The sequence below is a fragment of the Coturnix japonica genome, chromosome 2, assembly GCF_054131305.1.
Source record: "Coturnix japonica strain WE chromosome 2, WE-NBRP24, whole genome shotgun sequence".
Taxonomy (NCBI): Eukaryota; Metazoa; Chordata; class Aves; order Galliformes; family Phasianidae; genus Coturnix; species Coturnix japonica.
In genome coordinates, this window is record NC_140664.1 from 38,544,591 (window position 1) to 38,567,916 (window position 23,326).

A 23,326-nucleotide genomic window follows, 5' to 3' on the forward strand; every position below is an offset into this window, starting at 1 on the left:
TCATACTCTGAAGTACAAGATCTAATTACTATCAACTTAATTAAAACTGATTTCTTACTATTGATTACTTAACTTTCAGATGTTGCTCTAACCCTATTGCCTTAGGGAATATTTTCAGTGATTTCCATCTGTGTTATGACTGTTTACATTAATTAAGCTATTTTGATTAGTTTGCTCTTTTTTAAACTGTTCTCACCGCTATTCATCTGGAATTGCTCTTTTTCCCCTCCTCTCTGCTCCACCCACACCTAAGTTCATATATTACAATGGATTTATACAGATGTTTCAAGAAAGTTGCATGTGTTTCTCTCAGTAATCATGCAGCTAGTGAGCTGCTTTGAGCTCATTGCCCGACTTTCCAGACCAAGCAGTTGTGAGACTCCAATCTAAGAATCCTCCCCAGTCCTCAGAGTGTGTAAGTACAAGAAAACCTGCTGTGAATAATACCGGTCTATTAATTTTAGTGGATTTAAATTTAGACTCTATGAAAACCTAAATATAAATACTTAAATGTTTCAAGAAGGCACCATAGAGAGGCTTTCCTTAACTTAAGCCTAAATCAACAACTCTGTAATAAACTACTCTGTGAAATACTGAACCTCAGTTTAACAGAACTAAGAGAGCAGTTACAAGAAAAATATGACATCTCATCAAACTAATGTTTTTAAGAAGTTATATTTAATTTTTTACAATATTTATGTGACTAAAACAGATTTCTACAAACTCAAAATTGAGGAGATACTGATACATTTTTTTTAATCATCATCTTTTTTAGTTTTTCATTTGCCCTCTTGCAAGCTGAACTAATTTGGCACTGTTGGAAATTTCAGTTACACTTTCTGTTAAGAACTGATTTTAATATGTAGTTACTTCTGCAAAGTTTTACTATGTTACTTGCAGCCTAACTCAACCAAATCAGAGGTTATCCAAAAACCAAAATCAATCCCACTCTTACACACATAGTATGAAAAAGAATTACTAAGCAGGCCGTAAAGGAAAACTGAAGAGCAAGTATATCCAGATTCTTACTATCTGTAGAATTTACTCCAAAATCTGTTTTATTTTAAGCCTCAAATGAAATTTTCACTATAAGCGCTAACATGGAAAAACCTGGGATGTGATTAATGCAAACAATTCTGCTTCCTTGGAAAGCACTTAAGAAAACATCAAAAACACAGTAAATGGCAGGACTGCATCACTGGTAAGCAAACAAAAAAACAAACCCTGCAATGCACCATTAAACAAAGCCCTACAAATTTTCTCAGAGATGCCCTGAAATTCTGCTGATGTCACATTCTCACATTCATATCAGATACCCATGTGGAGAACAGCCAACTGAGCTGCAGTCAGAAGGAGCTTACCTGCTTAAGTGCTTTCTTTGTGTGCTGCTGGAAGGAAGATACTAGCTTGCTTTGCACTGGTGCATTTGTAAGGCTTGAATCACGACTGGAAGACAATTCTTCAGATGTCTGCTTTGGGCAAACTTGATAAAAGGAAAAAAAGAAATAAAAAAAAAAAAAAAAGAATACTGTTATGGAGGTTATCTTCTCTGTATCTTTCTTGAAGAGTCCCAAAAAGAGGAGAAAAAAAAAATAGCAAGCACCTGGAAAACAAAGAGTTTGTTCTACGAAACTAAACTAATCCAAATGAGCTGAGAATCTGTAAATAAAAGTGCTGCTTCACAATTAGTTGTGCCTCCCCAGATCCTTTCCTTGCAGCTCTGGAGAGCACAGGTTTTGCCTGTTGGGCCCTGAGGGTAACTGAAGGGATCAAAGAAGGGCTCTCATACAGAAGCCAGGCAAAAATTTTCTTCTTCATCAAGTCATTTCTAATGGATTTCTGCATTTCTAAATGTGTACTTTATGTACAGAAGACACTGATGACCCTGTGCTCTAGAAATAGCAATGACTTCTTACGAGCCAGACTACTCCATTTTGTACATATTTCTTGGCAAAGGTAAGAACACACACTTGCTTGTTTAACGGGTAAACTGGAATATCCTGAAAAGAGGAACACTGGTCTCTCAGGTAATACACACTACTATTTGCCAGCCCTTTTAATAATACATGTTTTAATGAATAAATAGCACTCGCTTTAAACAGCCTCTTGACTACATGTTCTCTGAGATACAGAAAAGTCTCCTGGTTAAAAGCAAAAATGACAAATTATTTTTAAAAATTCAGCATTCAGATATGAATGCCTGGAACATTCTGTTAATCACAACAGTCAGCAAGCTTGACTAAAAGGGCTGTAAAAACCCTTCCACTCTTAATGCCTGGCATCATCATTACTCTTAGTTGTGCTTAAGACAGCCCAGCTAAAACAGAATGAGCATGGATCCAGAAGCTGAGAACTTTTCTTCTCCCCTCCTCCTCATACTCAACTCGAGTCTGGCTGCCCAACAACACTGTGGATGCTCACACACTTGCTTTGTGATGCCCAGGTCTTCCCTATATGGTGCACCTACCATAGGACTCTGGGGACATGCAAACAAGCTGCATAGGTGTGTGAGAAGGCGTTCTAGGCCAAACTTTCTCTTCACATATGGTTTTCTCCTTTCATCTTTCAGCAGTGCGTGCAGAGAACTGACATAGCACTTCAGATCCCTTGCCTCTATCACTATTTCATAGAATAAATATTTTAAAGGATTTTTTTTGTGTGTGTGTTTGTAAGAAAAAAGATAGAATTGAGACAATTCGGTTATCAATAATTAATTGGCAGTATAAGATGCATGGGATATTAAACATTTCCATGCTGAAAGAAAAACTAATTAATACTTACCTCACAAACAGAGAATATATTCTGTTTTATAACATTGGGACTATATCAAGATAATTTTTACATTAGATTAAAAATTTTCATTAGCAGATAAGAGAAATCCAATTTTGTTACAAGATTTCTAACCGATATTTTCCATTTTATATCCATGTACTTGAAGCATTTGTCAAGAATATACAAAGCTGCAATACAAAACAGCTTCTGAGCTTACATTAGGATCAATGTTTTCCACATGATGAGCAAAGCTTACAATCAAAAATGACAACCAGAAGGAGCAGTAAATTGTCAGCAGAAAACAAACAACAGCTATTTTATATAATCTAAATCACTGCAATTGTGAAGCTCCTGAGATACGGAACACCTACACCAAAACAAAAATCTGACACTTCAAATTACTCAGCTTTTGCTTTGTTTCTTCTTTTACAGATATTTTCACTGTTTTCTGGCAAAGACTAAGAGACTCAAAGGACTGAGTTAAAACTGGAAAAAGAGCAAGAACACTTCTCAAAGTTAAGGAGAATAAATTTAAAAATACCTGAAAAATGGAAACTATCGTGTATATAACACTCTCTCCTAGGAGAGGATATCACACAACCTATCATGAAGAATGTACTTCTGTCCTCCAGTAAAAATGAAACTCCCATTCACTCTTTTGATTAAGTGGAAAATTCTGATTTTCATGACTTTGATTTTGGACATTATCCAAGATTGTCCCCTGTTTATTTTGGTGACAAAGTCAATTATGGAAAGGTTTGGCAACGCTAGCTGATGATGCTCAACAGTAGGAACTGTTAGTGTCAAACTCATGATACAGTGTGGGAATAAATGTAAACATGATCCTACACTGATTTTGTGCTTTCATTCATAAACTCATTAATTTAAAAGAAAAATGACAAGGTCTATCAGAGTACTTCTGAATTCTGTCTTCTATTTTGCATAAAAACACTACCAGTGTATTGTTTCCTTTTGCTTCTGCTTCTTGAAAACTTTGACAATTAAATTAAATCAAGAAGCAAGCCTCGTTCTGCTTGGTGAAGCAACTGGAACTAAAACCTGCTGAAATAATAAACCAGCTTACATAGCCATAATCTCTTCTGCATGTACAGAAGGAGTACCACTGGATGGAGGTTCAGTTTACTGCAACTCCAAATTACTTTAGATTTTCATAAAAAACCCCAAACATGTAGGGAACAAAGAAATTCTTCTTCCTGTAGTCTATAATTAAAGAAATAAGCATACAAGGTTGAAAGCCACAGCTTAATACATTTAAAATGGCATGGTGATTAGAGAAAGGCAACTTCATTTATTAACAATAAATTAGTTTCCTTTCTAAAATATATTGTCTACATTAAAAACAGTTTCCTTCAGATATTTAGTTGCTTAAAATAGTAAGAATGTATTTTAAATATTGTTTTCCATGTTTTACTTCAATTTCCATTTCCATTTAAAAACAGCTTGATACAAATAATGGGTAAAAGCCTAACCATCAATAGTAAATAAAAGATATCACAGACTGTTTTCCAGAAATAGAAGAACATAAACACTGCAAATTTAAATACAAGATGCTAATTTACGTAATTGTCTAATAGTTTATACAGTCAATTCTCCTGATTAGCAGAAAATAATACCCAAATTATTATACAAGCTTTATTTAGAGGCCAATCAAGATATATATTTTTTAAAAGACACTACGAATTAATCTTTCATCAGGAAATCAAATACAAATACGAGACAACTAGTAAATTTGTTCTCCTAAGTTGTGCTACATAATGATTTAAGTCAAACTACAACAAAATCTCAGTATATGGCAAAGGCTGCGACCACAGAAAATTGTGTTTATTTGTTCACTTAAATGAATGAGTAACCAACTGCTTTTCTCTGTGTGAGTTTGAAGTGGAAAAAAGGGGGAAAAATATAACAGAAAAATATGTCAGTGTTCGAAGTGAACACTGATGGTCCTAGTGGGAAAAAAACAAAACAACACTGAACAAACAAACAAAAAAATGACTTAAGACTGGAGCAGGTATTCCCACAAAGAACAAAGGAAAATAAAAACAAAATCAAGAAGAGTTCTTGATATGTATATATGTGGTCTTTGTACATATGTAGGTCACTTCGATAGTAATGCATTCTATTTATTTCCATGGAAACTACTACAGATACAAAAAGCACAATAACACTCCTTGCTAGACCAAATTCTCGCTATAAAACACTATTTTTCAACATAGTTAACACCATTAGCTAATCATTTTTGTCAGTGCTGAACAACAGCCTGCAAGCAGCTCTCACAAAAATCTGTACCTACTGCCTCACTGTGCTCACATCCATTGTTTGATCTTCCTAAACATTCAGCAAACATTGACGAATGTCAATGGATGCCCTCATTTTCCACATGGAGGAATTCAATGACACACCTTTGTACCATACACATTTCCATGTCAGATACCATTGTGTTAGACTGCCCCTCTGCTGCCATCTGTATGGCAACAACATGTTTTAGCATATAGGTGGGAAGGTCCAACTCCTATTGCAAAAGCACCAACATTCACCTCTGATATTGCGGACCAACATAATAAAACAGAAGGCATTTCTTTTTGAGCAGCCTTCATAAATTCAGTTTTGCAAAGCTGGAACTGCTCTGTTCAGAAGCTCTGAAGTTTTATTAATATTATCAGATCTACACTGAAAAGCTGTATCAGTAAAAAATGCTAAAAATAAACTCAATGCTGAGGAATTAAAAAAAAAAAAAATCCTGAAAGAACGCAACAGATGAAGGAAAAATATTTGGATAGCAAATAAAAGACTTTACCATTATTGTTAATGGAGAAAAAAAAGAATGAGCATTTTAAAGCCTACAGGAGGCATTTCCATTTAGTAGAAAATAATTAGGTGCCATTCTTTAAATCAGCTTCTTCAAGGACCAGGACCGAGTGAAGGAATAAAGCAAAAAGCTTTATTAAGCCATAAAATGTTAGGTTATGAGCTGGAAGAGCAGCTGGGTTTCTGAAGATAAGACCTCCTTAGTGAGTGTGTTCAGAGAGTGTTAACATGAATGATAAAATTAGAATTCCTTAACAAAAAAGAGCACGTTAAAATGTTTTTGACAACTTCCAGATAAAATAACCTCCTCTCTTCCAATTTTCCAAGACCACTTTTGGTAATTACTCTGAAAAGTTGTGATATATAAAAATCTGCAATGTTACCTTTCCATTTCAAATTTTATGACGTGATTCAGTAATTTTATGTTACCTTCTATATTTCCTTCCCCCCCAATAATAATAATAATAATAATAATAAAACAAAAAAATATGATACCTGCTTAAAATATAATAGAAGATTATGTTTCCTCAAAGAAACAGTCTTTTGTAGGAAAGCAACTTAAAATTATTTGGTCGCATTGTCACTGAAATTTATTAGGTATAATTATAAACAGATTTATGTAACTGAAAAGATAGAAAAGTTCCTGCAGTGCTTTAAGGGGCTTATTTTCCTCATATAAATAGCACAATTAATTCTGATTTTAGACAGATGATACTTATTTAAAACCAAACCAGTAAAATCAACAGCATTTCACTTCCTTATTTTTTATAGAAACCACAGCAGATGAGAAGGATTATTTACTAATGGCCACATTACAAAATTCAAATTAATATTGCTACCATATGCTGAAGACTATAGTCCTACCTCAAGCATAAAATGTATGCACACATTCTAGAGATATGGAACTTAACAGTCCCTTAGGAAAACATGTACACAAAAAGTGCCTCTAAAATATCCATAAAATTCATTATTTTCCTTGGGTGACGCAGATCTATACTTGTATTGACACACATGGTCATGCTTTGCCAACATAGATGGATCAAGTAATTCACCTCCATCACTCCTTGATCTCTAGAGCCCAACTTACAAAATCTGAACAATTCAGAACTTGACTGTTGCCAGCAGCTTTCGAAAAAGAAAACCCGTTTGGGAGTTAGTTAATTGCACAGCTTCACCAATGCAAGCAAAACCAGAAGCATATATCAAGGCCACGACTGTGACTATAATATTCTTTCTGAAAAGCAATACTTCCAGCATGAAATGATGAATAACATTCAATCATATATTTTAGAAGAGGACATCAAATATCATGTTAAGATAGTAGTTTGCACTGAATCACATCACAATCTGAAGAGAATTTTGTGCCCAGACACTTCATAAATCTTTGAAAACTACAAAATCTTATTCCAAAGGAAGTCAACATTTTCCACTAAAAATGTAGCCTATCATCACTAAGTCACCAATTTCTAAGGCCTCATTAACTCTACTGTACAGCAAAGAGAGCAGATGAGAAGACTTCCCTCAAGCTATAGGATCTTCTTATTTCTGTGACTTATGCGGTGGCAATGAAACAAACAGAAGTTAAACTGAGTCCTGGGTACAAAACTTCTATAATTAATTCTGGGTAGATGAAAAAAGAAAAAAAAAAAAGTATTTTTCTGTCTCTCTCTTTTCAGTGTCATCCCAATCTCAGGGATGTTCTGGCTGCTTTCCTGCACCCTTCCTCGCATCCAGACATTGTCATGCACAACAGACACACTCAGCAGAATCAACAGTATCACTTACAAGAGAGAACAAGCTGAGGATGACAGGTTTCCCTGGACTGTGCCAGAAATTCCATTCTTAGAGAATGAAAAAAACCCAAAACTGAATACAAAAGGTGGATACAGATATTGGTGAATGTTCATTCCTGACAACAGGACTAATCCTAGCAACTTCCTAGTCCAAACAGCACAAGCTGTCCAAGATCATAGCAGTCACAAAGATAAAATTTCAGGGTTCTGCAAGAATCTGATCCTCTATCACCCATTTACTACTACCTCTAAGAAAAAAAACAAACAAAGAAAAAACAAAAAAACTGCCTAAGAATTAATTCTGCCATTCTATTTTTGAAATGGAAGAACTTCCAGTTTTAGGAAAACTACAGAGCCTTCCTCACAGAGGAAATGACACAAACACTTTGGGCTGGTGAAGGAAGGCTGTGCAGGAAGGGCCACCTCTGTCACAGCGAGGTCATGGCACACCCCACTGCTGTGAGTGAACACAACGTTCAAACAGCCACTCTCCACACCTGATGGATTACGTCTGGCTTCAGAAACCCCAAGGAGCAATGCTTTTTTGAGAAAAGAATATCTTCTTGATGGGCAAAAAAAATATTATAATAATCGTTTTCTCAGGCAATGGAGATTGGGATTTTAATTCTTTTACTGAGTCTTTACATGCTGCCCTTGTGTTTGAGTGAAGCAGAATTTCTAAGAAGATATGGAAGAGTATTAGAGACATTCTGTAGAATTCCCATTCCACACAAAATCAACTGTAACATAATATTTCTTTATCACATGCCTTGAAAGACGAAGGGGATGAAGGAGAGATCTCTCTACAGCATCAGCAAAGCCCCGAGGTGTGGCTTCTTTTATTATCAGTTCAGCAGAGCTGATGTGGGCTCGGAGCTTTTGCCAAGTCACACATTTATAACTGTGAGAAATTTCTACAGCATTATGCTAATAAAATTGTTCAGTAGCTTGCATTTATACTCTGCCTACCGGGGGACAGTGCGATTCTTCTCTGCTTGAATGTCAGCTGATACGTTTTAGTCAGAAAGCTGAAGACTCATCTAAATGACGACAAAAGGACTGAAGCCGTTGCCACGGTTCATCTGTGAGGGTCCCAAACTCATTTTCCAACTAAATAACTTTAAAGAAACACTGTTTAGACCCTTACTAACAACTTCTTTTGATATCTAATCACTCTGTCAGAACTGGAACTTTTGGACTCCATCACACTGGAAACAAGCAAATTAAAAAACGCAGTCAGACAACCAAGAATACGGTGTGCAAACAATGTCCACTATTATATGTATCACATGTATCAAGGCTGAAAGGAGTTGTTATATCTATTGACCTTTCCTAAAACACAAGTCGGAGATTTTCATAAAGTGTTTTTTGTACTGAATGTTCTTAATTTATTTATTTTTTATGCCATGGATCATTTTCCTGGAAGTAAAAAAAGCCTCAGTATTTGTGTGTACAGTTAAACTGATGCACATTTCATCAGATTTCTTCTCCCAGATTAAATATTTTCTATAGAAATAATGTTTCTTAAAAATTTACAAACTGATCAAGTCATCTCATTTTTGATAAACTAACTAGACTGGTGCTCTTCAGTTCCCCAAAGCAATGGAGGGATTTCTTCACTCAGGATTTCTTATACCTTTATAAATTCTTTCCTACTTTTCTTTATTCCTTCTTACAGATCAAGTGAATACAGTACACTAATAATCATTTAACTAGTGCCGTATTCAGAACAAACACTATACCTACTATAACCCTTAATTAATATTTTCGGAATTACAGTCCAAGAACTGCATTAGACTAATTAGCAAAAGCATCTTCTTTGTGTTCAATTTCTTTTCCTACTGTGATCTTTAAATGATTTTCACATTTACTGACTTATTGGCTACATATCTCCACTGCACAAATACAACCTTTTTGATTTACTTTAAATTCCAGTAAAACTCATGTTGTCCAACTAAAACCATTTACAAAGCAATCAAGAGAGGTCTCAAGATAGCATATTATCAATAAATTTAACCAGGAAAAATTTTATACTTTTCAGAAAGTAACAATAAATATCTTGAATAAAAGGGGTCAAATTACATTCCCAGAAGAACACCATTTTGGATGGTAATTCCTACTCCTCTTCAGAACTAGTAACTTGTAATTTTCAATCTATCTAGAACTGGCTGTTTTTCTTTGTCTTGATGCTGTTTTTAAGCCAAGTGTACACTGAAAACACACAGAATTGCAGGGGTTGGAGTGGAGCTCAACAGATCATTGAGTTCAACCCCTCTGCTACAGCAGGCACCCTACTGTATGTAGGTCACACAGATGGGTGTCCAGACGGACCCTGAATATCTCCAGAGAAGGAGATTTCATGACCACTCTGGGCAATCTGTTCCAGAACTCCATCACCCTCATGCTAAAAAGTTCTTCATGTTCATATGGAACTTCCTGTGTTCAAGTTTTAGGCCATTACTCCTCATCCTATCACTATCCCACTACCTCATCCACTTGCCTCCCACCTCCCTTTAGATATTTATAAACATGACTCAGTTCTCCTCTAAGTCTTCTTTTCCCCAGGCTAAACAGACCCAGGTTACTCAGTCCTTCCTTGTACAGAATATGCTCCAGGGCCTTTTTCAACTTTGTGGCCCTCTGCTGGACTCCTTCTAGGAGACTCCTGTCTTTTTTGGACTGGGGAGCCCAAAATGGACTAAGTAGTCTAATGCAGCTGCATCACAGCAGAGAAAAGGATGAAGATCACCTCCCTCACCCTGCTGGCCACACTCTTCCTAATGCACCCCAGGATCCCATCAGCCTTCCAGGCCACAAGGCCACACTGCTGGTTCATGGCCAACCTATTGCCCACAAGGACATCCAGGTCCTTCTCCACTGAGGTCCCCTTAAGCAGATCATCCCCTAGCCTGTACTAATGCATGCTGTTATTTTTGCTCAGGTGCAAGATTCTATTCTTGTACTTGTTGAACCTCAACAGGTTACTCCCTGCCCAGCTCTACAGGATGTCCAGGTCTTGTTGAATGGTAGCAAAGGCTTCTTGTGTGTATGTCTAACAGAATTCTAAATATATATCATTGCATATATATAGATGACTTTAGCAACAGATCTTCAGTCTCAAGAAAACCTATTACCTAACATGTTAAACAAAACTAATGTCTGTATCACCTGGCTGATACAAGATATGCTGTCTCCAATTCCTTATTGATCTTACCCAGCCTTAGCCTTTCTAAATACAATGCAGACTCATAGTTTTTCAAGATTTGCCAAAGAGAAAACAAGAGGAAAAGTTCTCAGCTGTAAAAACAGTCTAAGTGTAAATGACTTCTGTATACTAAATAGTTTAAAATGTCTAATTTTAGCAGCTGGTCTCTTACGTCACCATAAGCGCTAGAATGGTTCCTATTACTGCAAACTGTGAATATAGTATGCAGCCTCTATGCAGTCAAAACCCAACAATTTTCTACTTCTGGTATTCTGGCACCATTATTTACATTCTGTCATTTCTAAATAATTGCCATGTTTTTGCCACTATTTTTGCTTGTTCATAAGAAGTAATATCTACTTCTGCTATCTATCTGTACCTAAAATGTTTTTCTCTGATGGATTCCTACTGCGAATTAAAGAAATATCCATCAACTAATTGTCTGAGTATTAGATGGGAATTACTGAGGAACCACAAATATTTATGTACAATTTATACATTCAGTGTAGACTGCATTAGCAGAGAAACAGTGTACATGTACAGTCTAACTTGTAACTGTAAAAAAATAGTAGAGCTATTTAATAATTCACGACTGTTGTTTTTCAGTCAAGCTTCATAACTTCACCGGAAGATTCAAAGCAATCTGGCCTAGGTAATTCCGTTATTCCTATCACAGAACATTTTGTGACTTTTCATTGCTACTGAGGAGCAATACTTAACAGTATCAGTCTTGCACGGCTACAGCATGGGAGCCAAGCAAGTCATCCAAGATCAAACAGGAAGTCTGTAATAGGAAAAAAATACAAAAAAAAAAAAAAGCCAAGAATTGAGCCTTTTCATGTCCTAGTTGTAAACATGACACCTCCTCAGTATACATGAAGTCAGCCAAACAGAAGGCTGCACACTGTGCCCAGCAGTGGGTCAGTTTCTAAGCGGGTGGGCAGAAGAGAACTGATAAAGGGAAAGTTTATTTCAGAGTCCCTGCAAAGTTCTCTTATCTGTGTAAAGCACTCACTTCACAAGCATTACGTGAGCGTACCTCTAATAAGAATATTCATTTATATCACCTGCAAGTCATTTTAGATGACTGAAAAAGTGTTTTCTTTAAGAACACTTGTTACCTTTAGAAAATAAAAAATACATATATTTTCTAAGGCACTGGAACAGGTTGCCCAAGGAGGTTGTAGATGCCCCATCCGTGGAGGCATTCAAGGCCAGGCTGGATGTGGCTCAAGGCAGACTGGTCTGGTGGTTGGTGACCCTGCATATAGCAAGGGTTTTGAAACTAGATGATCACTGGGTCCTTTTCAGCACGGACCATTCTATGATTCTATGATGCAAGTGCCTGCAATATTTCTGTTTGTCATTATTTCAAAGAAAAAAAAAGAAAAAAAAGAAAAAAAAGCACAGGCAAGATTCAAAACTTCCACATCTTTTTATGCAAACATGGTATCCAGGAGAATCTGAAAGAAATGTCTTGTACTGAGGGACACTGCCCACACTGAAGTCAGCGAAGTTCACCAGTGTCTGTTTACTGCAAGTCTAAAGCCTAACAGGCTATATTACTCAAAAGCTATGGGACCTAGAACAAAAAATGTTAAACCAAAAACTTACCTACTTAGTACACACCTTCACTACCTTTGACAAAACAAATTAAGACACTTGGCATTCCTGATTTCTTTATAAGGCCACAAAAGATAAGAGGACACTCAGAAATAGCCCTCTGCATGCAAAACATCACTCTTTAGAAACCACACCAGGAATATCATCGGTAAACAATACCCTTTCCCCCAAACATGTCCTCTAAAATTGAAATTAAAACACCTACCACCATTTTCTTCTCCATTATTATTGTTTGTCTCAGCCATTTCAGTGCCATCTAACTCAGATTCACATCCTAAATCCAATGTTCCATCAGTAGGGCATGTTGATTCTTCTTTCTGCAGTTAAAATGAAAAAGAAAACTAAAATTAACAAGAAAAATATCAGATATGTTCCTGCTGCATCTCCAAAAATAAATTACTGCCGTATACTCATATGTTTACATTTCACAAAAATGAAATGAAACATGCTTGTGAGTTACTCCAGAAAAAAACATACAAACAGACCTTCATGAAACAACTTGCAAAGTAAAATCAAAAAAAGCTACTTTGTGAAGTCAAAACATACTCTATATTTAATAACTGTCAAATAAAATGCAAGTTCTTCCACATTTTATTTTATTTTTTTAAATCTTTTAACAGAAACAGCCTTGTTTGGCTGTTAAAAATCCGAGTCTTTGAGCTGAGTGTCCAGAATGCTGCAGCAAAACACAAATCCTTTAATGTTTCTTTTTAGCTTTTGGCTGTTTCCTGAATTCAAATAGCTAAAGCAACCTGGAGCTCACGAGCATGGGAGTGATTGTGAATACTTGGGTCTGTGCCAAGAATATCTCCAGATTTAAAGCAAAACAACAGCATTTATTTTAGTAAATTAGGAAATGGAAACCTATTAACTCAATCCCATATACAGAATTTTTGGTTAACAGGGGCAAACAAATCTATATGGTTTTATGGTTTGAAACATTTACATGTGATTTGTCTGCCATAAATTACAGAAGAGCCTCCATTCCACTCCCCCAAGCTTCAAATTTTAATTAACTACGTTTAGGTGGCCAAACACAGTCTCACTCTAGTTTTTCTCTTCTGCTTCACATTTCTCCAATTTGATTGTGAAGCCACTTCAAGTTTGGTCATGGATAATAAAAAAAAATGTCATACACAGAAATCACCAGATACACACCGAGAACGACAAATAAAGCAGAAAAGAAACAGCACAAAGACAGAACGCCATCACTATATTCCCTGTCAAAACTAATGATGCAAGCAGAAAATACGATGCTGATTTTTTTAGACTCAGGAACCATTTTTCACCATTCAAAAATCAAACATTAATACAATTATTTAACAAGAAAATCTGTGATCATCTTGATCTGAATGCTCATAAAACAATGGCTTTTCTGTGAAAAACTCTTGACAAATCAGCATTTTAGTTAAGCTGCATGTTTTTAATACTACATGCCAAAGTCAAGAACATGTATACGCTATCTAGGATAAAACATTCAATGTTTACTTTCATTATAAATCCTTTTAAAAGACATCTGAAAGCAGTTAGTAGGACTATCAGGTCATTTCCTCTCCAAAGAATCTAATCTGTTTACCTTTCTATCTATTGAAACATTCATAAAGAGGATTAATAGCACCATGTACTTTCTATTCACAGCATTTAAACTTACTTTGAGAGCGTAGAGTCCGGACTTCCCAGGGATTTTGAAGAATGTTCCATCACCTATGCGAGTGTTAGTATGAAGCATTGCATTCAGGCAAGCTAATGGAGAAGTTCCACTGAAAAATAAAATTGAGCAAAAATAAAGCAGTCCAAGATTGAGTGCCTCTTGTAAAACTATTCCCTCAGTCTATTTTTTATTTTTTTTCAAATCATGCTTGCCTGGCTTTTTTTTTTTTCCCTCCTTTTTCTTTCTTTCTTTCTTTCTTTTTTTTCTTTCTTTTTTTTTTTTTTTTTTTTAAATTCTCTCAACACTGAAAACATCTACATTACAATAACAGGCCAGTTTCAAACTTAATCATATGCATCTGTCCCCTAGGCTCGAGGCAAAAAGTCTGTGAATTATAATTACGCTTTCCTTCATACAGCAACCAGCTCCACATTTAAAGAGAACCATAGTCCAAATATTTATGTGAAATTACTTCGTAAATAACACCATGAAGCCTCATTTTTAAAATGTTACAGACAACGTGGCTGCTGCACATGAATGATCAAAACAGCACCAAGTTCATGGGCAGCTGCATCCTATAGGATGAAAGGCAATAAAAGAACAACATGGAGCCAAAGAAGAACGCATTAAAATTAAAAGTGATATATAGTTAAGCCTTCTACAGGCTTAATGTGGTCAGCATGCGTTACTATACATAAATATAAGCACATTTATATGTTTCTGTGAAGCACTATCTTTCCTAATTAGAATTGTCTCAACGATTAAGAGACTGACCTACTCAAGGTAGTAATTAAGCATGATATCATTGTGGAATGCACGTTAAGGGACTATTTAACAAGAAACACAATGTGTTAAGAAAAAAAAACAGTACTTGTACACAGATCTCTTTATTAAATATGCATGGATATGGCAGAAAAGGAATGCAGATGTTTCTACTCCGGATACACCTAGACAATGGTGAAAAGTTGATATCAGAAATGTTTTATTTCCATTTAATTTTAAACTGAAATGTTAGTACAAGATGTACAGATGCACTGTCACATCTCTGTCCTCTTTTACTGACTGCTGAACAAATACGCTGGGACTGACTCTGAAACTGTGCTTCTTCCCTGGGGTCGTCAGCCTGCACGCGTACTTATCTTGAGCCACGTAAATATATTCCACTTGATTAAGTGGAACAATGCCTGCGCATTAAATTTAGCATGCTGCTAAGTATTTCAGGATTGATTATATACTCAACTATAAGGCAAGATCAGGGCTTTAGAAGTCCATCAGAAACAACTGTTCTTTATAACGTGATGTAACAAAATGTTCTTTTTGAAATTCACAAGACTAGTCTTTTAAATACAAAACTGAATTGAAACTGCCCTCTTTCACAGTATGCTGAAGCTTTGTGTTAACTCATACAGTTCTGTTAAAACAAGATTCATCTTTCCTGAACATATATAAGTTTAATGGCAAGACAGATCATGTGGTAGAATAACAGAATGATAGAATCCTTAGAGTTGGAAGGGACCTTTAAAGGTCATCTAGTCCAACTCCACTGCAATGAACAGGGACACCACAGCTACATCAGGCTGCCCAGGGCTGATCCAGACTTGCCTTGCATGTCTCCAGGGATGGGGCATCAACCACATCACATGGCAACCTGTTCCAGTGCCTCACCACTCTCACTGTAAAAGAACCTTTCCTTATATCCAATATATATATATCTTCCTTCCTTAATCTTGAAGCCTTTGCCCCATATAATTGCATCCTGTTGAATATAATTTACCTACTACTGGTCACCCAACATGTCACATTACTACATCCAAAATCAAACGTACAGGTAAAAATGGTGATTGCTGAAAAGCGTATCAGCTACTTAACATAAATGTACTTTGTAAGTATTCTAAATATGATCATCCAATATGAAAATTCTAAAAAAAAAAATTGTTTCTTTTTCTTTTTGGGAGGGCAAATAAAACTAATTCCACATCTGGTTTTAATATAATACTGTAACATAATATAAAAGTAAGTGTTTCAGAACTATAATGATACTGCTAACAGTAGCACAGAAGATACTAAGAGATTCCATTTCAGTTGAATTTAATAATTACTTTATATAGTTTTGGAATACGTAGCATACCTCTCTTTACACATTTTTCATACTGTATTAATGTTTGACAAGCAAAGACACGGGCTTTTAATGGAGCAGTTCTAGCTACATAATTTTTTCCATATGGTAGCTTACACAACATGAGGCAGTTTAGACCCTCACAGTCTTGGATCTTTTCAGTTAAACATTATCACAGATTAAGACTTTCCCTGCAAGATAGAAAGAACTTGCTGACTCTGCAGTAGAAGACAAACTCAAGACATCAACAAGAAACAAAATTCTGCATACATATATGCAGTGATTTGCTTCATCCTCCTACACCTATGTAGAAATTCTGGATCCCTCACTTATTTTTAGATATCATTAAGCAATTAAAATGATACATGATGAATGAACCCAGAACAGAGGATTTGGCAATATCTCATGACCACTACTGTGCTCACAGCAGATATCTTAATCTTCAAAGTCTAGCCAACTGGCAAGTGGACAATAGAAACTACTCTCAGACTTACAAAGAAATCTGCATCAGCTATGGAGCCAAGAGGTACTTCAACTATTATGCTTGTTTCGTAAAGATATCTGCAATTCTGAAATAGTTTTGCCTGTAACCAAGGGGCTGTATCCACTCCTTTTAAAAAGCAGACTTGCATATGTCTGTAATGGGCACAAAACAAAACACACACCCTTAAGCTGAAAACCAAATAATAATCTGGATCCTAGCTAGCAGCTCAAACTGGAATCTCATGGTGTCCTTTATCACTGCTGTTCAGACCCATGTTAAGTCTATTCTGTCTGCACAGGCATCCTTAAAATTCCCAGTCATTACCCACAAGGGGTAATGGACATGCTTACAGTACATGCTATCACAACACAAAGAGCAGCAGTTAGAAAACCCAGCAAGCAAAGAACCCATGACGCAGACTGATGTCTGAATCATAGGGTAGTATGTAATACTTACTGCATACTTTCTGAATTCTCCTTAGGCCTAAGGCCATACTCACTCTTGTCAGAGATGCTGGCATATATTACTAGAGCAGGCAAGGATGGCCAAATAAAAGGTTGTGAGTATCTCTGAATGTGAAATACTGCACAACTTTACTAAATGCTTTACTAAATTTTGTAAATGCTCCAAATTGGTTCAACTTTGATTTGATAAAATCAAATTGGGTACAAAAACTCTCTACTTCCCAACTTGGTATCTGTGAATTTTTATAGCAATAACACATTTTCACCCAATATGCTGAAAGTTTTGTTGCCGTAACCTACACATGAGGAATATATTTAGCATCTACAGCCTCCAGATGCTGAACTTCTATATTATTTATGATCTCTTGGGTGAGACTTCTTTAAAACGCTGTGGTTTAAAACACACACATATATATAGTGTCACCTCCAGTAGTATGTATTTAAAATTTACCATTTTCTGCTGGCATGCTTACTATATAAAAACATAAAAACATAGAAACAGTATACCTATATGTGCACAATTGCAGAAACATATATACTTTAAAGTTACTTACTTTCTGTACAGGTGATATGGAGTCGCAACAAGCAGCAACATAAGAAAGAAAAGAAAATACCGATTAGTTATCCAAAATAGAAGTTCTTATTACAATTTGATCATTTAAAAGACATTAGGCAATTCACGGTTTTAGATATGCTCTTCCTCAGAATCTCTATATTGGAAGCAGTCAATCATTATTCCAAATAATGTCACAAAATTTCTGTACATTATAAAAGCAAGATCCTCAGCCCAACTCCCCAGTCAAAAAATTCCAACATTTTGTGATTCTGGGCTCCCTCTGCTGGTCATGCAGCTGGTGCTATCTGAAGCCACGCACCAGTCTTAATGGCCTCCATGCAGAAAGCTCTGCAAAAACATGTACAGTGAGAGCATTCTGTTGCTTTTCTCCTCTAACAGCCTCCTGCTTAAAAACAGCATTAAACCCACAATTTTTTTGTATATTTAAAATGTCTCAAACACATAGTTTTGTCAGAAACCCTGAAAGCTTCTATGGTTATACTTTTAATTCTAATGGCCTTTGCTAGACCGCTTGCCAAGAGAAAAATGATGATCTTGGAAAATGAGATGCTTTAAATATGGAAAATGAGATGCCTAAAGCCAGTCTGTCCATCCAATACAGTGTGGAAAGCAGTGGAAGCACCCTGAGGCTAGGCAAGCAGGGCATCTGGCCCCAAAGCAGGCAGCACTTCAAGCCCTTCAACTCCTTCCTAGAGCTTCCCAGAGTTCCTGATGGGATCTTAAATGGGACTGTAAGTGCTGGGAGAGAAGCATTTCGCTGCCATAAATGTGATTATTAATTTTTGCCTGCAATCATCTCACAGATCCACAAATAATCACAAAGCATAAAACAAAGTAAAAGCAAAAGGGTCCATAACTGATTTCTAGACCTGATAGGAAGTCATACAGCTAAAATAGGCTTATCACACTCGTAAATTATATCAAGGGATTGCAAAGTACCCCTGGAAGAAACACCTGAAGTAAGAGATATATCAGTGAACTGGAGACAGAGAAAAATCAACAACATTACAGTCAGTCAAAAGAAATGGCAAGTGCTACTATACAAAATCAAATACTGAAAATACATATATTCATGGCAAGTCAAAGGGAGAGAAACGAGCACAGTAAAACAAATCAGAAGGTAATGATGGCACCACAACTGTATTAACAGAATGGGTCAACTGGATTGCCATCTGAGAGTCATAAAAAGTAAATATTTGGTTAAGTTAGGTGCTAGTGGATGTCAAATGCTGGGCCTACTTAATGAGAACCTTTAGAGAAAGGTTGCAGAAAACATATTTGTGTGATTTAATAGAGTAAAAGTAAACATAACTGTAATTTTTCAGAAAATTTAGAATGCTTTTGGAAGTCAAGAGAGATAAATATTCTTCATAGCCACTGGAGGAAGAAAAAGAAAGTTCTCAGGTTGTCTGAAAGTGTGAAAGTAACTGTTATTGTTTTAATCAACACTAGAACAAGACAAGGAAGTTTGTAAAATAACTTTCATCAGAGGATTAAATAAACACCTGTCCTGGCTGATTCACATACTGGAACCCATCCCAGTCTTAACACTGGTATCGAATGACCTCTTGAGAATGAGTCCAGCACAGCCTCCTAGGATTCTTTATCTCTTTATTAAATAGAAATGTTAAGCCTGAGATTAATTTCCAGGCAGGCAGCTGCTGCCCTGTATATAGCCATGCCTGATGAACAGTGCTGCTGCAGCCCTGGAACTGGGGCTGAGCCCAGGTGAAAGAACTACCAGAGCTCTACTGAGTAGGAGACTGAAAAAACCTTGAGATGTTGTTCTGTATTTAAGTGTCTGGATTTGTTTAATCTGGGATGGAAGTGTTTACTTCACCATATCTGGTATGATGCTATATTTTGGTTCTAGGGGAAAAACAGTTTTTATAATAACGATGTTTATAGTTGCTGCTACTGGGCACTGGTCAACACTCGGCTGAACATAAGCCAACAGCATGCCGAGGTAGCCAAGAGGGCCAAAGGCATCCTGGCTTGTATCAGAAATGTATAGCCAGCAAGAGCAAGGAAGTGATGGTCCCTCTGTATTCAGCAATGGTAAGCTGCACCTTGAGTACTATGTTCAGTTTTGGGCCCCTCACTACAAGAAAGACATCGAGGCCCTGGAGTGTGTTCTTGGAAACCTCTTCCAATCTTGACAATTCTACGATTCTATGATTCTGTTCTATGCTAAGCAGCATTGTATCGACCAATACAAGCAAAGGACCCAAGGAGCCAGGAAGGAACAGAATTTAGACAGCTGACTTAGCCTGTCCAAAGGAATATTCCATACCATATGGCATCAAATAGAAGGAGTGTGAACAGAGCAGAAGTTGATCTCACTCTTCCTCCACTCAGGGGGCTAGCTGGAATCAGTCAGGGGGTGGTGAGCAATTATGTGTGCAACAATTGTTGTGTACATTCAGATATGTATGTTTGCCATAATTAGTTTCTTTTTCTTTTTCTCTATCTTAGTAAATAGTTACCTCAACCCGTAAGTTTTACTTTATTTTTTTTATTCTCTCCACCATCTCACTGGGAAGGGAGCAATGAGCAAATGACTGTGTGGTGCTGAGCTGCCCTGCCAGGTTAAACCACAACACTAGGACAGCCATAGGATCAGCAGAAAATTTCCCATCAATCTTCAGCAAGCTTTTCTGAAGCAGAAGTTTCAAGTTAGTCTAAACAATTCAAATCATGTGATACCGAAGTCTTGCCCTCATTCCACGTCTTCCCCCTATGTTTTGTGGATCTCTTGCATAAGAAGACTGTAAGTAAATCCATTTTCTCATCCAATGTTAACTAAAAACTGTGTGTTCTAGGTAAAATTTTGTTTGAACTCATTAGACAGCAAAATCATGAACTAAACATATTAATCCAAAATAAACTAATTTAAATTATCAAACAGAAAACTTGATTTGAACAATTAACTTTAAGCTTGCTTTAGTATTTTTTTCATTTGTTTTCCTGCTGGGAGGTTAATTCTTTCATTGCTTGAAATGATTAATATACCACAATCAGCAAATAGATAGAACTTTAATGTAGTATTACTTCATGCTAATCAGAAGACTATATATACATTCAGCAATTATCCAACTAAACTTACAATAATTAACCTAATAATTGTATTTTTTGATGTTAAAATAGCAATGACATCTTACTAAAAGCTGAAAAGCCTGGTAAGCTATTTTTAGAAAGAAACTGGAATTTGATTAGAACATTGGCTTTTAAATATTGAATTAAAAAGCACTAAATATATTTAATATAAAAAAAAAAGAAGGGGGACTTTTCAAAATATTATGCAGCCAGCTAAATTTATTAGACAATAAAAACATGCTGTTTTACAGTGTTAGTAGTAGGGTAGCTAGGGAAACATCTGCTCATTTTCTGTGAAGACTAGTGAAACTACTGAGCTGGTAGATCTCAGCCTTTCACACAAAGTTTTACTCATAAATTGGAACAAAGAAAAAAAAAATCTTTTTGAAGTTCCAATTGGCTTTTGAATTTTAAAAGGACTTCTAATTTGCACTACAGAAAATACTAAATACCTACAGTAAGTATGACTGTCAAATCTGACTACGTTCTAAAGCCTTTTATAGGAACTGAAGAGCCTACAGTTAATAATAAAAAATAATAAATAATAAATGCTATTTATACTGTTTCGATAATATACATTTAAGTTTTTATCTTAATGTAAGTCCTCCCAGTTCATGAACCTAATGAGATTAAACAGGAATCTCCTTTAGCAAGATGTTGCACTTGGGTGTTGGGGCAATCCTAGGTATTTCTATAGATTGGAAGAACTCACTGAGAGCAGTGCTGTGAAGGACTTTGGGGTCCTGGTAGATGAAAAGCTGGACATGAGCCAGCAGTGTACTCTTGCAGCCTAAAAGACCAAGAGCATCAAAAGAGGGGTGGCCAGCAGATTAAGTGAGGTTATTGTCCCTCTCTACTCTGCCCTTGTGAGGCCCTATCTAGAGTACTGTGTCCAGGCCTGGGGCCCCTAACACAAGAACAACATGGAGTTCTTGGAGCAAGTCCAGAGGAGGGCCATGAGGTGATCAGAGGGATGGAGTAATTACGAAGCTAAGCAAGCTGGGCTTGTTCAGCTTGGAGAAGAGAAGGCTCCAAGGAGACCTCATTGTGGCCTTCCAGTACTTAAGGGGACTTATATACAAAAGAGAAAGCAAATTTTTACACGGTCAGATAGTGATAGGGCAAGGGAGAATAGATTTAAATTAAAAGAGGACAGATTTAGATTACATATTAGGAGGAAGTTCCTTACTCAGAGTGTGATGGCACTGTCACAGGCTGCCCAGTTAAACTGTGGTGCCCCATCCCTCTAGGCATTCAAGGCAAGGCTGGATGGATGGGGCCCCGGGCAGTTGAGATGGTGGGTAGCAGCCTTGCCTGCAGCAGGGAAGTTGGAACAAGATGATCATTATGGTCTGTTCCAACACAAAACATTCTATAATTCACCTGGGTATTTACAAGTATTTCAAAAAAAAAGCTTATGAATTTCTTTAAAATTAATTTGCCCCTAATAACCATCAAATCTGTTCTCATTTGGGCAGTACCCTAAAAAAAAATTTCTAGATCTCTGCTCCTATTCATGCTTCACATTTAACACCTGACTTTCAGCCTCCAAATATCACAAGCATGGCTGCCATTTCTGAGTAAGTAGCCAGAGAGCTTACTGCAATCATGCCACAAATTCTTGCAAAATGTAAGGAGATCCCAAAAGATGGTGGGAAATGATCCCATGCAAACTGCTGAAACTGCTTCATATCCAGCCTTTACACAGATTTCTTTGTTCTCTACAACAGATATATTATTAGTGTGATCTAAAAAAGAGCAACAACTAATAGACATGCCAAAATGTAACATGTTCATCACAGATACCTCATGCCTGTCTCTAGCTGGCAGTGTACCTACCAGCTTTCACTGAAGTTAACCCAAGTAGTGACTCCTAAAGCAGGAAACTTAGAAATGAACTTGAACATTGCCCACTGTAGCTTGCAAGGGAGTTATAAGCAGCTGGAATCACAGTTAAGTATTTGTTATATCACTAAGAAAACAAATCTCTTCACTGTGTTTCAAATGTGAAATAACTTGGACCAATACTGGAGAGAAACTCAGTGTGGATGTCACCTTCAAGCCAAGCATAGTGCAAGGATATTCTCTGCATTTCTTAGCAGGAAAATCAAAAAGGCTGCTCAAAATCTCAATAACAAAGTCACCCAGACAATCCAGTAAGATACACAGGTTCCTTGGTAAAGCAGAGCTACCACATGTGACTAAACAATTGTCTTCTAACTGTCTCTCAGTAGGTAAAAGTTTGGTTCACTCTTGCAAATACTGGCCTAGACTTCACTTATTAATCACCTTTTTGCTGTATTGTAGCACTGTGTTATATCTGATGCTTTTTTCTTGCAGTAAAGACTGAAAACACTTTGGATCTGCCCTCTACTCTGTACAACAGCCTCTGACAGACAGTTCGGTCTAGTTCAGTGTTTCCACCCTTATCTTAAGAGAACTCTCTATGGTCTGTGGCCAGGACACCCACTCAATAATTCTGACATAGGAAGTTCTGGCATTCCGTAACACTGTTAATCTTTCTAATATCTAGAGGAAAATATACCGTATCTCCTGAAAAACTGGAAAACCTTCTCATAGTGTCAAACTTGAAGATAATAGGCACGTTACTTATCAAGATATACACTTCCCCAAGAATCACAATTTATTTTAAAACACGAAGAGAATTATAAATGAAAATCACACAAAACCACATTAAGAACATCACATTAGAAACTGC

General features: G+C 36.5%; 1 protein-coding gene across 2 annotated transcripts in view; it reads right to left on the minus strand.

Annotated features, from left to right (window-relative positions):
• ASXL3 (ASXL transcriptional regulator 3) overlaps positions 1-23,326 on the minus strand; it is a 131,508-nt gene that overhangs the window by 52,639 nt on the left and 55,543 nt on the right. For both annotated transcript variants that reach the window (XM_085537410.1, XM_085537411.1), the window contains 3 exons: positions 13,871-13,979; positions 12,425-12,536; positions 1,362-1,483 (listed from right to left, as the gene is read on the minus strand). In XM_085537410.1, the coding sequence (XP_085393536.1) occupies positions 1,362-1,483; positions 12,425-12,536; positions 13,871-13,979 (343 nt within the window). The remainder of the gene's footprint in view (positions 1-1,361; positions 1,484-12,424; positions 12,537-13,870; positions 13,980-23,326) is intronic.